This window comes from Nannospalax galili, unplaced genomic scaffold (assembly GCF_000622305.1).
Source record: "Nannospalax galili isolate Female #2095 unplaced genomic scaffold, S.galili_v1.0 scaffold734, whole genome shotgun sequence".
Classification (NCBI taxonomy): Eukaryota; Metazoa; Chordata; class Mammalia; order Rodentia; family Spalacidae; genus Nannospalax; species Nannospalax galili.
Genome location: NW_008337073.1, coordinates 4,758,595 through 4,775,721, shown reverse-complemented (window position 1 = coordinate 4,775,721; position 17,127 = coordinate 4,758,595). Strand labels below are relative to the sequence as shown.

At 41.6% G+C, this 17,127-nt stretch overlaps 1 protein-coding gene and 1 non-coding gene across 3 annotated transcripts in view; one reads left to right on the top strand and one right to left on the bottom strand.

Annotated features, from left to right (window-relative positions):
- Tmcc3 (transmembrane and coiled-coil domain family 3) overlaps positions 1–17,127 on the bottom strand; it is a 265,966-nt gene that overhangs the window by 65,759 nt on the left and 183,080 nt on the right. The window contains exon 1 of one of the 2 annotated variants that reach the window (XM_008832081.3): positions 4,204–4,435. The exons of the other annotated variant lie outside the window; for it this stretch is intronic. Within the exon in view, the coding sequence (XP_008830303.1) occupies positions 4,204–4,281 (78 nt within the window). The 5' untranslated portion in view covers positions 4,282–4,435. Of the gene's footprint in view, positions 1–4,203; positions 4,436–17,127 lie in introns of those variants that run through there. 2 annotated transcript variants of the gene reach the window in all.
- Positions 11,422–11,549, top strand: LOC115070193. Its single transcript, XR_003849392.1, has one exon. It is a non-coding gene; the product is annotated as a small nucleolar RNA SNORA40 (small nucleolar RNA).

Sequence of the window (17,127 nt, the reverse complement as noted above, 5' to 3'; positions counted from 1 at the left end):
GTCTGTTTCAACTTGCCCTACTTCCTGGTCAGGAAGAAGCAATGAACTCACTACACTGCTGTCCAACCAGTTCCACTGTTGAGAGAGCTACACATTCTCCTTGCCCCAACCGCCTCTGGCCATTACTCATCACCCACTGTGAATCCGTTTCCAATCTGCAGAGCACTTCAAGATGTGTGTGACAGGCGGCCTTCAGGCTCCACACGGGTTTTACTTTGGATGTGAGATACTTTTGTACTTATCACAACCAATTCTTTCTGCGAAAGAGAAGGCTATTACCTTGGGCCACAAATATAAGTAAGATAGACCCATCAGGTATTAAGTTTTCAGTGAGACTAGACTGTTCAACTTACTATCACATTCTCCCTGGTGACTACAATGACAGCTGGTACACAGAAGATGCTCAATGGGGATCTATACAATAAGTGAAGCTTCTTGCTCTCAAAACGTCAGTGCTATAGTTTATTAACATAAACAACAAGCCCATAAGCAATCAGGGTAATGAGAAATGCATAATGAAACAAGTCACAAAATTCTAGAAAAGACACTTCACAAAATTAGGAATCTTTCCGTTTTCAAGCTTATGGACTCTTCTTATAATATAGAATTATAAATATATAAATAAATTCTACCATCCATTGGGATCTTATTATGCATCTGGCATTTTATAGACATTACTGCATTTATTCTTTGTAACACCCCTACTGTGTAGAAAAGACTAAGACATAGAATGATTATAGGGTCCAGAGTGACACAGTAGCAACCCACACTACAGCAAGACCTGTCTTCTGGGGGGAAGCCTAAAGAAAGCAGGTCTGTAAGGAAAATAATCTAGCTCTTCCTCCCAGGTGTGATAAAATAGAAGCGGTAAAGGTCTGGAGTGGCTAAAAGGACCAATTCCAGAGAAATGTCAAAGAAAGTTTCACTGACAGAGAGATATGAGGGAGTAGGCACTGACTGAGGATGCCCAGCAGTTCTGATTACCAGTGACATCATTTCAATAAGAAAACTTCCCTTCCCATATAGATGAAAACAGAATTATAAATCACATAACCTTCAGAAAACCCCTCATTCTTATTAAATACAGTCATCCCATGAAGAATGGACTGACATCACCTTCTCTACACTGGGAACTAGAAGTTCAGAAAGGTTTTTTAGGACCTTGTTCTGGTGATTATCCAGTTGGGAAGTATGTCTGATCCTGAAGCAAGAGATGCTCACAGCTGCAACCAAAAGGCTGAAGGTGGCATTATGGGACATTTAAAATGAGAATTGCCTAACAAAAAGATTTGACTCACATAATTAACAAAAACCAGTTACTGTATAGAAGGAAAACTGCCTGTGTTCTTAACAAGATGAGAGGCTTTCTTTGATTATCTAGGGCATAAGGGAAAAAAAGCAGGTTCTAATTTTGTATGCTCTTTCTTTTAAAGTAAAGAGATGTTATGTGTGTCAAGTTAACAAGCACCATTTCTGAATTTTATAAAGATGAAGTTTAAAACTGTGAATGATTCTGACTTTTTAGCTTAAAGACAACCAGAGAAGTCATCAGTTACATTTTTGTTGAGGGGGAAAAAAATCTAGGTTAGTCTACCTAGTTGTAAAAATAGACTTCTGCAATATTAAAGTAGTCCGCTGCCTCATTACCAGTCTAGCCTCAAAGGCTTAAGCAAGCCCAGTGAAAGAGATGTGTATTTTCCGTTACCTCGAAGGGGCATCAACTTTAAATAAAAACAAAACAACAACAAAAAAAACTGTACCATTTGTTAACCAAGAAGGTGTCCTTCACCTTTTCACAAGCACCCCCACCCCAGTTGTTATTAGCATTTTTTAGGAAAGCTAATTTGCCAAATGAGATTACTGGGATTCTTTTTAAATCCTAGTTTATTTCCAAAGAAAGAGTAACACCAAGAAATTACACCCCAATCCATTTGATGTTTTCTTTTTGCATCACATCCTTTTCTGGGTGTGAGGGGGAAATGCTTTTAGAGCTACATCTAATTGAGTTCCACAAAACAGCAGCTAGGTCATCTAATGGGATGAATACTTTCTGTACAGGAAAATTGCGTTTGCTTAGCCTTCATCACAGCAGCCTTATTGCGGCCCTAAGGAGAGGTGCAAAATGACACCAGTCCCACTAGAGAAAAGTTCTTACAAGCGTACAAAGATTCCATTAGTTCTCCTGATTCCTTGATGTCTCAACAGTACACTAATAAAAGAAAACAAAAAATCCTAAAAGCAATGCCAGGCATGGCAGTGTACACTTGTAATCCCAGGACTCAGGAGGCTGAGGCAGGAGGATCCTGGGTTTAAGGCCAGCCTGGGCTACATAGGGAGACTGTTTTAGAAAACACCCTCAAACCAACAGCAACAAAAAACTAAAAGCAGATAGCCAAGAAGTCTCATCCGTGTAACCCGTGCTGTGGGGTCTACTCAAGCTCTAGCTCTCCTTTCCAATTTCTTCCAGTCCTCACTAGATCTCCTTTGCCCAACAGGTTGCTAATTTCGAGTAATACGGGTATATACTGCAGCTACCTCAATTTTACTCCACATAAGCAGACACTTATAAATCAGGTATCTCCCTGACGACAATGTAGGAAGTACAACATGTCAAGCAGGATTTTAAAGAGAATAAACAAATCTGGTTCACATAAGGTCCTGACACTTTCAGAGCGAGTAACAGGTATGGATGGAATAATGGCAGATACAGGAAGACCCTAAAGTCTGCAGTTGAGCTGCATGTTTAACATTTTACCACTTTTATGCTGCGGAGCTGAGCCCAGCGGAACCCTCTTACCTCCACCTTATAGGTGATAAAGAGTAAATTTTAGAAAGTTCCACTCCATGAGTTTTGTTAATGAGCTCAAGATGAGCCAACCCCCCCTCAAAGATTACTAATCCTGTTGTTTACACAGAAATCAGTTTTGACAGGAGAATCCAGGCCCTCACAATCTTTTTGAGCCTGAAATTTCTCCTGTCAACTGTAGCATTAACTTTACACCCCTCTCCCCATTACAAATGCTTTAGAAAAAGGCCTTTCCCTTCAGTGAATTGTGTTCATGAGTGGTCACCCTCCAGAAAAACCCTTCTGGCTGTAGGTAACCCAAACACTTTAATGTTTTTCTTCTAAATGGGGCTTTTTGGTTATTTTTCCAACACATTGTTAGGAAACTTTTAAACAAAGTGCAAAAGTAAAAGGAAACAGGGACAAGAGTAGGGGCGGGAGAGATCATTCCAAACATTCAATTTCTAAAAATGTAAATCTTTTCTTAAGAGGAGATAAAGGAAAATGCAAAAAGGTAAACTTCACACTTCTGGGGCAACTAATTACTGCTTCAAATTATGGCTGCACCCCCAAATACGTGCACAAGAGACCCGACACGTCTGTCACTTAGGGCCACAGGTTCCATCTGGCTGGTGTCTGTATCTCGGAAGTGGCAGGACAGAGCCTGCTCTACCTCCGTGAACTTTATACATGGAAGCTGACACCTTAATCCCCAGTTCTCCGACAAGTCAGGAGTGGGGCAGCTCCAAGAACAACTTCAGGTATCTCCAGCCAGAGCCGATGTCAGTGTGGAGGAGGTGCTGTTTCAAATGGCACTTTAATCAGCCAGGAGAGAATGGATTTTGGAGCCTCACATCCAGCCTGAACTAGCTTCGGCGGCCGGAGGTGAAGGTGTTCCGGAGCAGGCGAGGCTTCCTCCGCTAGGAGCCCGGCTCGGGTTGCGGCCTCCCGGATGCCCGGAGCACTCCAGGGCTCGTCTCCCCGCAGCTCGCTCCGAAGAGCTATTTTCGCTCACAGCCAAAATCAGCAACAGCATATTACACAGCAAACAAAGACGAGGGCGCCCGCTCTGCGCGGCTCCGAACTCCGGAGCGAGACCGACTTTCGACCGGGGCAGCGCGTCCCGGCCGGGGCCCGCTGCCGCCCGGATGGCTGGGGACCCACTAAAGCCCCGAGCCCCGGAGGCTGGCAGCCCCCGGGAACGCGACCTCGGCGCCCGGACTGCGGGCGCTCCCTGGTGGGGACGACCGCGGAGCGCCGTCGGGGAGGCAGGCGAGGCTCCGGGTCTCTCGGCTGCTGGGGCCTCAGGCTGCGCTGGGACCTGCCCGCCGTCCGCACCCAGAGCCCAGCTGCCCGCGCGATGAGAAGCGGATGTGCGGCGCATGAACCTCCCGCCCGCGCCCGCCCGCGCAGCTCACCCGGGTTTTGCAGCGGTGGTGCCGGCCGGGGTCCGAGTAAGTCCGGTCCACCGTGAGCGCCGTGTCGCTGCCCGGCATGTCTGCGCTCGCGCAGGGAACTTTGCAGCCTCCCGGGCCGCCGCTCCGCTCCGTAAGGCGGCGCGCGGCGAGCTGCCCGCCGCGCTCCGCTCGCCCCAAGCCGCGGCCGAGGGGGCGGCGCGGGCGGCTGCAGCTGCTCCAACACCCGCGGCCCGGCGCCTGGGCAGGGGAGGCGGCGGGCGGGCGGCAATCTCCGCCCCTTCCCTCTCCCCGCCCCTGCACCCCAAGCCGCTCCAGACCCCTCTCCAGGTGCCCGGCTCCGCCTCCCCCCGCCTGAACTCCATCCCACGCGCGCCCACTCCGCCCGACTGCTCCACCGAGGGGCCACAGCCACACTGATAATCTTGACTTGAGTGTTTGTTATAAGAGATGGGTTTAAAGGCCAGAAGTGAACGCTTGCCTTAAGGGCTTGCCTTTAGGATATTCCTCATTCAACAGGCACACGTACTGGGCAGATTCCATGGACCTGGACTGTGGGCTAACCGCCCGAGATTTTTTTTTTTTTAAGCTGACTTTCCCACTTAGGAATCCATGAACCATAGAGCCGTATTTCCACTGGGTTCTGCGTCTTAATTGTGCACGTGTGCACTGTGTTGTAAGCTACTTTAAAGTCCGCACAGATCTTTTCATTTTAGCATTCTCCAGTCCCAGTGAATTTCCTGCCCACCAGGAATTTGGAGACTGGGAGAAAAAGGACTGATTGGTGAGCAATTAAATATCAGTTTTCTAAACCAAAATTCTTCTCATCTGGTCTGGTTTAGCAGGGTGCACCACTGAGACTGGGCTGGTAGGTTTAAAGCACTGTTCCTCACAGACCCACAGTGTCCTGCGATTTGACAGGTGGAAAGGAGATGTTTCTCCCATATCTGGCTGAAAGAAAATAGGAAGATACATTTGGAGATCTTCAGGGCAATCGGTGTAGGGGTGTCTTCAGGCACAGGAGGCTATGGCAGAAAAATGGAGGCTGTGGGGCTGTACTTTCAAGTTTGGCTTTGTTCTGTGGGTACTGGAAGCTGCTGGAGTTCAGAGTGGAGACTTGACAATATCAGAGTGAAAATCTAAGGTCTATCTGATAGCCCTGTGAAGCATTGATTAAAGATAGGTAAGGGACACTGGCTAGACAACCATCAGAAAAATGAGAACAACCCAAATGTCACTCACAGGGAGATCAAATAAATCATGGCACATTCACCCAGCTGTGTAGGCAAGTGTAACAGACTGAGGTGGTCCTCTGAATATAGCTATAAAATTATTTTTAACATATATAGTTAAGTGGAAAAAGAACAAGGTCAAAATAATATGTATGGCATTGTGCTATTTATGAAAAACAATATGTATGTGTGCTTATATATACATAACTTATTTCTGAGCAAGAAATTACTGAAATAAACAGCAGAAGTCAGGAGGGAGTCTAGGTAGCTAGAAGACAGAGACAGGAGGCCGATTTATTTTTGACTATGTATGCATCTTAAATGTGTATACTGTGGTCCTCTATGAACTATGCAAAAAGCAGAGTAAACTTACCAATACTTAAGCGTCAAAGACAGGTGTGGTGCACACGCCTTTAATTCAGGCACTCAGGAGGCAGAGTCAGATTTCTGTGAGATCAAGGCCAACCTGGTCAACACAGCAAGTTCCAGACCAGCTGGTACTACAGAGAGACCTTGTCTCAAAAAACAAAAAACAAACAAAAAGAAGAATCAGAAAATGTCATCTAAAGCCATTCAAGGAACTAAAGAAACACTTTTTTTGGGGGGGGGGTCTTTTTGAAGCAGGGTCTTCCTGTAAGCCCCAGCTGTCCTGGAACTCATGCCCAGCAAGAAACACTTTTAAAATAACACACATACACGATTACACAAGGCTCAGATTTTCATATAAGTTCTTCCAAAGCAGAGACTAGATACTAAATGTGTGTGTGTGTGTGTGTGTGTGTGTGTGTGTGTGTGTGTGTGAATGATTTTAGTTATGGTGGCCAGGGAAGGTTCTGTATTGGAGCAATGCCTGAGCTGACACTTGAGAAGTGAGAAGGACAGTAATGAGGGGTATCTAAAAATTTCAGACAGATGAGTGAGAGTTCTGCAGCAGGGACATTTGGGGAGTGTTCTAGGAGGAACAAGGAGGAGGACAGTGTTCCCTGGATGTGCTATAGGAGATGGGGTAGGAGGCATTTCGGGGGACCAGATCATACAGGGCCTTTTAAGCCATTTTGAGAACTTTGAGTTTAACTCTGAAGAAGACAGAGGATTTGGAAATTTTTGAAGAAATAAGTGACATGACTTGCCTTTTTCACCTAGGAGGAGAAAACAGATCTCTATCTCACAGCATACAGAAAAATCAATACCAGATAAGATAAGATTAAAAAAAAATGTGGACTCTGCTGGTAAAAGCTTGCCACCAATCTTGTCAGCCTGAGTTGGCCCCCTGGGACCCATGTGGTAGAAGATTCTCACAAGTTGTCCTCTGATATCCACACATGCACCTTGGCATGTGTGCCCCCCCCGCATTCTTGAGTGTGCGTGTGTGTGCACACACACACAAAATAAATAAATAAATATAAAAAGCATTTTCAAAAGATAAGACAAAATAGAGAAAAAACTGTGAGAGGAAAATGTGAGGTCATTTTTTATCTCAAGTTATAAAAAGCAGGTTACAGAAAGCATAAACCATAAACATTCAGTAACACTAAAACCTTTAAACCTCTGTATAGGAAAAGAAATAAAGTGAGATGAGCCACAGACTGAACTCCAGCTTTAAAAAAACTGGCATCAATGAATTTCACAAACAATCCTGGGAAACAAAAAAGCAAGCCTCAGAAAACTGCAGGTATTAAGAGTCATATAAAGTTTTAAAATACAGAGACTAAAAATAAAAGTTAAAATATAGGGAAATGAACAGCTTATTTTTTTAGGAAAACAAAGCTATAGTGAAAATTATTAAGAAAAGCAAGAGTAAGATACATACAATTTTCAGGGTAGGATCTCTGATGGAGAGATGAAGATGGATTCAATAGTGGGACAGTACAACACTATCACCTCTTTAACAAATGACTGTTGCTATACTGAGTATATGTTCATTCATACACACACACACACACACACACACACACACACACAGAGTCTTTCAAAAATAACCTTAAATTTTTTTTAATATTAAGGCAATAAATGTGATGGTTTTATCCCTAATCTTGGAATTCAAGTAAATAAGCCTAAGAACACCTGTCAAATAAATAAGCCCAGTGATACTTTTGCAAATTATAAAGCTTGGTATAAATGCGAGATAGTCTGTTACTATTGCGTTATTATGCCAACTGTTTCAAAGATTCTTCTGAAAATCTAAAAGAGCACATCTCTGGATTTCTTTCCTCATTTCCATCAGATTCCACCCCCCACCCCCACCCCAGCTACTTCTAACTATAGAAAATACATTATAAAGGTGTGTGTGTGTGTACATTTAGCAAGGCCAGTATGGTGTGAGGTCTCTGATATACCATGGTGGGCTTTGATCAGTGCTCCAACAGCCATCTAATTTCCATTTTTGTTTCTGGCTTAGTTTTCCTTAGAACTCCATCCTGGAATGCTGACCCTTAATGAGAAGGATAAATCAAAGCTTTATCAGGTTTTATTTACATCTTAATTAACAGATGTTCTTTTTTTAAAAAAAAAAAGAAAGAAAACTTTTTTGGGATCATTTAGATTTATTTTATAAGCTAGTTGCCCAAAATCTGCTCTGCTGGGCACTCATACAAAATAAATTTTTAATATATAAATTAAATAGCACAAGAGCAGGCTCCCCAGAAAAGAAAGAACACAACAGTGCTCCTCACCACCTGGCTCTCCTTTAGGGAAGTAGGACCCAAGGGGAAAACAGACCATCCCTTCCTTTGGAGGCAATGCCAATGGTTAGGGAGAGAAAAAGATGTCTGGAGAGAGGAAGAAAGGGAGGGGGAGCACAAATTTCCCCCACAGTAAGAATTCTGTGTCTCTGATAGCACCAACAAATGCCTCTCTCTGCAAAAAGCCCTGAGAAATCGAATGGCTTTAAAGTAACAAATGCAGCTTGTTAGAAGGATGAGGAATACAAAGGGCTACGTGTAGGGTGCAGAATAAGAAATTACTTCTGCAAATAAGTAAGTTAGAAACACAAGTGTGCATATGCTCAGCACCAAAATGGAACAGGTTTAAAGTTTGGAAAGACGATGTAAAGCTTCATGCAAAAGGCAGGATTCCGCCTGACTTTTGTAGTATATACTTGCTGGCTTTGTCTGCCCAGTATCTGGTTCCTTATTCTGGAAACAGTACCTAGACTTTCTTTGGGGATCTACGGCTAAGTTTTTAACCCAAGTGCTTTAGGTAAGGCAGACTCCATGGGGTCACATGACTTAAACAGAACCAATCAGAGTCACCCCTGAGACTTGCTCTTGCAGGGGAACAGCAGCATCTTTAGAAGGTGTTGCTAAGCGGGACAAGTATGAGCCTGTTACCATGCTCAACAGCCTTGCTACTGTACAGTCAGCCTGTCTGGGAAAGAAGAGCCATAAACTAAAGAAAGGCTCCTTACTGACTTATTAGAGCACTAGATGCAACTTTCCCTGTTACCTGTTCTGCATGACAAACCACTCTACAAGAGACAGGGTGACAACAACAATGACCATTCATTTGTTCAGGACTCTGAGGTTTGGGCGGCCCTCCCAGGGAGGGGGCTTTCTTCTGCTCCATGTGGCAGTGCTGGGGCTTAGCCACATATTAGTACCTGTAAGAATGAGGGTGGCTGGAGTGGCCAGGACTGGACAAACCTCTGTCCTTTTGCTTATATGTTTATATATTTTAAAATGTTTTATTTATTATTTTTATTTTATGTGTATGAGTGTATTACTGGCATGTAGGTAGGTGCACCTCTGTCTTGCAATGCCCATGGAGGGCAGAAGAGGGCATCAGATCCCCCTGGAACTGGAGTTACAGACGGTGGTTAGTCACCATGTGGGTGCTAGGAATTGAACCTGCATTCTCTAAGAGAGCAATCAGTGCTCTTAACCACTGAGCCATCTCTCTAGTCCATGCTTACATATTTTTAATGAAAATGTTTGAATATTATAGGGCCTTTTGTCCTCCACCAGTCCCCTCTGTGTATGACTATAGTTGGATTCCTTTACATGGTAGATTCCAAGAAATCAAAAACAAAACTTTCAAATCTCATAGGGCCAAGTCTAGATCTGATGTAATCACTATCATAGCATTCACCTGGTCTAGGTGCGCCAGACATGGTCTGTTCAGACAGGGATGGGAGGCTGGCTGAACCAAATGCTGGCTGCCATTTTGGTATTGTCTCCGCTACATTAGCCTAGACTTTGTCAGTAATATGGAACCCTGAATTCCTCTCTCTGCTTAGGCCATTTAGAGACTGTTTCTGACTCTTGTAACCCAAAGAATCCTAAGTAATATGGCACTGGATGCTGAGTATGGGCAGAAAGAGGCCAAGGAGAAGGCAGCATTGCAGGAACTGTGGATAGCCAAATAGGAGTGTGGACAGAGAATTCTAGTGGGAGCTTTGATTTTCTCAGGCCACTGGCCGCAGCCTTCATGGTCAGGCTATACCACATGTCCTCTTGTGAATGATTTAATCATCACCTGTATTGATTTTAAATGTGAAAGTTACAGTATCTTATGTTATTGAACTATTTCAGGAGGTAATTTCTAGTCCCCTCCTTGAATTCTAGGTTACCTGAAGGAAAGGATTATACTTTTTAGGTAAGTGTGTATGTTCCTGACAGTCCTTAACACAGTAATCAAGACCTGAGTGGATGGTGGATGATGGATGAATGGATGAATTTAACAGTTATTCAATATCCCCTTTTCTAGATAGTGGAATTTTAAGAAATAACTAAGGTGTTAAGCAAAAGATGGTTTATGTCCTCAGAGGGACAGGACAATGAAACTTCCCCGAACAATGAATGTAAATAATTTTCAGATACTTGGTCGTTATTGAAGTTTGTGAATTTCCAATTGTTTCATTGAGTCGTACCTCCTGAAAAGACATCCTATTTAGTCTGAGAAACACCCTCCTCCAAAAACTTATTTCAGATGACAAGACAGTAATGATCTTGACATAGGCAGGACCAAGGCAGGACATGGTCTCCTCATGATCCTCACTTCCTAGGGTGTCGGTATCTCCGTCTTGTTATACCTGAGGTCTGATTTTATAGATGAAATGAAAACACAAACCTCTTATAAAGGAAAATGTCATTTCTTTTCATCTCCCATTTTAATTAAATTGCAGAGGGAGATGTTCCCCTTGGGAAAGAGATTTATAAAACTAAAAGTACAGTGAGCTTTTTCTCCCTAAGGATTTAAAGATTGAGCAAAAGAAAGAATAAATTAGAATTTTAAAATTTATTCAACTACCTTGAAGTGAATGCGTGATGGTCAGCTATATATCTGGTAGCTGAAGGCAAAATTTGAAAAATGCTTAGATTGGGGCTCAGAGGCTCCATGACCTACTGCAAACAAGATCTAATTTTAACCACCTGGATTTAGCCAACTGCAAATGACCACACTTTACATTTACATTTAATATCTAGTATAGTATATTCCGTATGACTGTAAGGAAATGATTGCTGCTATTTATTTACAATTAGCGATTATCTGGCACAGAAGCCCCAAAACTTTCAGTTGGCAATAGCTTGTTAACAAATCACACACACACACACACACACACACACACACACACACACACACACACGGCTAAGTAGGAAGACCCAAGTAAAACTCAGCAGGCTAATACTCACCTTTCAAAACTCCCTTTTTAAAGAAAATACAACAACTTCATGAAGATTCTACAGACAGCTTTCAAAGCTCCTGAGAACTGGTCTTCAACATTTGCCTTCCCTGACTATATATTGCTTTTGTGTCTTTGTGAAGTTTAAAAATCCTAAGTTAAGCCATCCTATTTGTACCTCCCCCTCCCCCTCCTACATTAACAAACACAAAAGTATATTTTACCTCATCAAAGTTTAAAACTGTTGCTTTGGGAAAGACCTTGTTAAGAAGATGAAAAAAATGATATACAGATGGAGGAAATATTAGTAAAATTACATATCTAACAAGGATACATATCTAGAATGCACTAAGAATTCTCAAAAGTAGTAGCACTTGTGCTTTTGTTGAACTGATAGACAAATATCTAAAAGACAGGTATAAGAACAAATCTGCCTTTGCAACCCAGAGCTCATTGTTCAGTATGAATTTATGGATCCACATAAGGAATAGGATATACAGGCAAGCTCAGTGATGATGGTATTGAATAATAAAGTTTCTTATAAGAATAAATAGTTGATCATTTTAAAAAAGAATTCTCAGGCTGGGCCTGGTGGCACATGCTTTTAATCCCAGCACTTGGGAGGCAGAGGCAGGCGGATCTTTGTGGGCTCGAGGCCAGCCTGGTCTACATAGTGAGTTGCAGAAGCAGGTAGATCTCTGTGAGATCAAAGCCAGCCTGGTTTATATATCAAGTTCAGGCCACTTGGGGCTACAGGGAGACCCTGTCTCAAAAAGATCAAAATAACATAGAAGAATTCTCCATACTGACCCATAAAAATTAGCAATCTAAATAGAATAGGTAAAAGACATAAATAGAAATTTCACAGAAGAGGATACATGTATGCAAAATAAACACATGCTGATATGTTCAACATCATTAGTTATAAGGACAATGTAAGTTAAAATCATAGGCAGTTGTCACTACACAATTATCAGAACTGCTGAAATAAAACTTCAGACACTAAATGCTGGTAAGAATGTGGAGAAACTAGATAATTAATACATTGCTAATAGAAATAGAGAGCAGTTTGTAAAGCAAGTTGGCAGTTGTTTAATTTGCTTGCATTCTGTTGTTTCGTGGTACTGGAGATTGAACCTAGGGTCTTATGCATGCTGGGCAAGTATTCTACCATTGAGTTATATCTCCAGCCCCCTTTCTATATTTTTTGAGACAAGTTCTTGTTAAGTTGCCTAGGCCTTGACCATGTGGTCCTCCTTGCCTCAGCCTCCTTAGGAGGGTTACAGGTCTGTACCACCAGATCCAGCAGCTTGGCAATTTTTCATAAAACTAAAATATGCCAAACCATCTGACCTAGCAGTTGTACTCTTGGACATTTATCCCAGAGAAAAGAAAACATTTTTACACAGATACCAATACACAAATGTCCACAGCAGGTTTATTGATAACAGCAAAACTGGAAACAACCCAGATGTCCAAACAGGTGCATAAATATCCATACTATGGAACACACTCAATAATAAGAGACCAAACTATTGCTATGCAACAGCTTGGGTGAGTCTCTAAGGAATTATGTAGAGTGAAAAAGCCAATCCCCAAAGGGTACATGCATCATGATTTCTTCATGTATCACCCTTGAATTGATAACATGGTAGAAACAGAGAGGAGTAGTTGCTAGTGGCGAGGACCTGGAAGGACAGTTGTGAATGGGTGACAGGTGTGGTTACCAAAGGGCCATGTCAGAAACCCTGTGGTGGTGGAACCATTCTGAATCTAGAGAGTGATGCTGGATAGAACTTATACATGTGATAAAAAGACAGAGAAACACACACACAGTAGGGGGAGACAGAGATAGAGATAGACAGGGGAAGAGAGAGACAAAGGTGGGGGAGGGGGAGGTACAAATAGGATGGCTTAACTTATGATTTTTAAACTTTACAAGACACAAAAGTAATATATATTCAATAGAAACTGTGTTTTCAATTGTAATCTTTTCCTGGGCTATGTAGTTCAGTACTGCCTTGCTATGCTGGGCAGAAGCAGAGAGTACCACGCCACCATGCCAGCCATACCATCACATCATACCCACACTCTACAATATACTGTGTCTTAAGCTACGATGTTTGGCAGTAAATACATTTTTGACCTACAATATTTTCATCTTACCATGGGATCGAGGGGGGATATAAGTCTATCTTAACTTCTATAAAGTTATATAAATAAAATTGGAGAAATCTGCATAGGTAGTAGATTACTTACACAGTAAGTAATACGGTATTTATACTAAAGTTTTGCAAGATACTACCATAGGGGCAAACTAGGTAAAGGGTGCACATAATCATTCTATATTATTACTTACAACTGGAGCTGAACCTGTAGTAATCTCAAAATGTGGAATCAAAAGGTATTCTAAAGTTAGATGCAATTGTGATGATTTTTTCCCCACATGAAAAACTTTAAATTTTGGGAGGGAGAGGACCAAGTAGGAGTGATTAATATATTAATATTTTTCTGGAGATATTTCCCACCCACAAAACAAAGTTCTTCCTTGCTAAATCAGAGAAGCGGGCCTGCTGTAGATACAGGGTAAAGGAGAGGCTGTGGGTGTCTGGCCACATTGTGTGCTGTGTCTCAACCTAGGTCAACTATGAACAAGTTGAGTTGAGGGCTAAAGGCAGAATCCCTGAGTCACAAGTGCTGTGTATGGCACCTGGCAAAAAGTAATAATTCTATACATTGCACAAATAATTAAGTTCTGATTTGGATGTAAGCATATGTTAAAGCTCATAGATTTGGTTCAGATTCAAAATGAGTTCTTACAAACTGAATTGTCTAGTAAAATTTTACTTTGTAAGGTGGAGTAGACAATTCCACATCTCTAGATCACCTTCACTTCTTTGGGGCTGTGGCCTTGTCCTGAGTCTTTGTTTATATCACATGCACACAGGTGTCCACAAACGCAGTGCTATTATCTCTATCCCTTTGACCCTGCCATTCAGAAGCAGAGTTCAGCTATGTGATGACTGTGGATGGCTCTTGGCTATCTACTATTGCAATTTCCCAAAAGTCCACTCAATGTTAGAAAAACAGATGAAAAATACTTTCCTTTGCACTTTGCACAGAATGTTCCATTCAGTTAAATGTGTAGCTGGAGTTGTAATGCTGTGGTTTCTACTTCACATAACTACAGAGAAAGCAACTCTCTGGGGACTTCTAGTCAACTCCCTTCTCAACCCAGGAGAAGTCTTTTTTATAAATTCCATAATGAATCTAAAGGATAAACTAGCTACATACTTAGGGATATAGTGTTCATGAATTCACTTTGTGTTTTATGAACTTACTTTGCAAGATAAGGATGGTAGGAAATGAAATGTGGGGATGTTGTTTTAAACAGCTGATGTCACAGTTCCATAGAACAGGGCGTAGCTTCTCCTTTACTGTGGCCCACCCACCTTCACCTTTCTCTTCCTGAATTCTGCCAGTATCTGTTCTTTATATTACTCAAGCATTCCTATATAAATAATCTTGGGCTGTTCCCAGGAGGCCGAATTTGCTACTAGAGATACATTGACTGGATCCTGGGTCTGCTACTCACTGACCATAAAGCTTCGGTCCTAGCATCTGTAAGCGGAAGATGACCATGGTACCCTCCCTGTTCATGCTGCTATTGAAGATTATAACATACATAAAGCACTTACAAAAATAAGAGCTCAATAAATGTCACTGGAAGACAAACTCAAACCCAAAGTCTGTCTTCATGTGACACCTTTTGCTCCTTCCAGTGAGAGTTCAGGGATTTATGTTGCTACCCTGGAAAGTATTCTATTAAGGAAGATGCATTTTAGTACCGTATTTCATCTTCAGAAATGTCAATGGAATTAGAAAGAAAATAAAAGTCCCTGGACAAGTTTTAGTTTGGCTCTGGACCCTGCTCAGTCTTTGACCCCTCCAGATCTGCCCACACTGTTGCTACCCCCTCAGAGCCTGCAAACCCACAGAAGTGAAGAGCGAGAATGTTTTCCTTTCCCACCACTCTTCAATTCACTTCATTCTCAAGGCATTTACTCCCATGTGGAAAAAAATTCCTTTTTCCTTGTACACTTCTACCAAATAATTCCACTCCTAGGAGTTTGTCCTAAAATAAGACAAAACAGGAAAATTTATACACAAAGATCATCCATCATAGTATTTTATCATTCTGAAAGGCTGAGGCAATTGCAAGATTTATTAGTTATAAAAAATAAAAGACTAATTATATAAATTATATGGCCATACAAAGAATATAGTATGACCAGTGCAGATTACACTTAGGAGGAATATGTATTACATGAGGGAACATTGCTATACTGATATTCTAAATCCTATAATGAAAGGTCAGGATAAACCCTACCAGATCGACAAAAACTGAACAGTATTCTGGCAGTGACCTGGAGCACCATGAACTCTCACGGACAGCTCCACTTCTCAGTGTACACCCTATGGGAATATGACAACAGGATACACATAATAGAATGTCCATAGTGGCCACAGTCCCCATCTGGAAAGAACCCCACTGTCAGCAACAACTGAATAAGTTGTAACAGTCATAACAGTTGTAATTAGACACATGTAACTTATTTCTCAATGAGGATCAGTCATCTGTTGATGAAAGTAAGATACTCTGCATGAAACTATTAATGGGCAACCTATGACCCCTTAACTCATTTCACAAAGTAAGTTTTTTTTTTTCTGTTATGTAGTCAAACTGAATTCTGGCAGTTAAAGAGCAGCAAAATGGTGGATACAAAATGCCAGTAGAATACCTCACCCCCATTTGCAAAATGATCAACATAAGTTCAAAATGTTGTGTTACTAAAGAGTACAAAAAAGCCTTTCCCTGTTTGTTCTGTCTTCCTTCCAGCATCTTTATATACTCAACATGGAGCCAGTAAATGCCAGTGGTACTTACTTAACCTACTTCATGTACACCACTTACTTCAAAGACACCAACCAGCTCTGAGTTACCACTAAACCTCTTGGTCTTCTGCTCTCTGATGGTAGGTGGATGCAATTATTTTTCTATTTAATGGAACAGCAGCCAGGGCCTCTGAGCAGATTTGAACAAAACTGTCCTGTCAATGAATAGCAAAAGTAGTATGCAGACTGAAGGTCAATATGACTCTAAAGCTCATTATCTAGGTATGTATGCTTTACAGGCCTCAGTTTTCCAACCTGGAGAATGAGGATAAATGTACCCATGAAACACTGTCTCAACTGAATATCTGTACTGGAGCTAATGACAGCGTGAAAAACCTTAATGCCTCTGGAAACTCCACTGTTGCAGGTCACCTCGTAAAACACTAGATTTGCATGAACTTGACTTGTCCCTGCCTCTACCCAACTTTCCCCTGCTTCTTCCAAGCAGTTTAATGAACACCCACTAATAACCCCACAAAGATTATGTCCATGTGCTAAGCTTTTTTAAAATAGGACTTTTAAAATAGTCAAAATTACATCAGTATGACTTCAGCCTTCATCTGAAGGCTTCTTCTAAATGTTTCTAAGAACTTTTAGACTTCTTCTACCATTTCTAAGAACTTCTAGATTTTTGGTTTCACTTTTCAAGTTTCACAAATGAAAAGTTAATGCTCCTATTACTTTGGAAGTGAAGATTCAATTTCTTTCAACTATTTAGAAGTACTCATTGTCCTGGCTGACAGTTTTGAAAGGTATTCTATGGCTCTGTTATTTCTTAATGCTTCCTCCCAGCCAACTATGGCTCACGCAGTCCTAATTAATATTTCTGACATTCCATTGATTTTACTTCCAGTAGAAGGAATGTCTTTCACAATAGGAGAAAAATGCTATGCCAAGCACAAGATTCAGGGTATCCAGCAGACAAACGTACTGGATCACACATGTGTACACATAGCACACACATAGGAAGGAATACTCAGAAAGCAAAATGTAGCTAGAGTTAAAAATAATAACAATAAAAAAACAACATTCCTTTCAACTGCTAAAAAAGACCTTGGAGGTAGTAGAAGGAAAAAATAAATGAAAGGGTCAAGAAGATGCTGCTCAGAATTTCTGCTC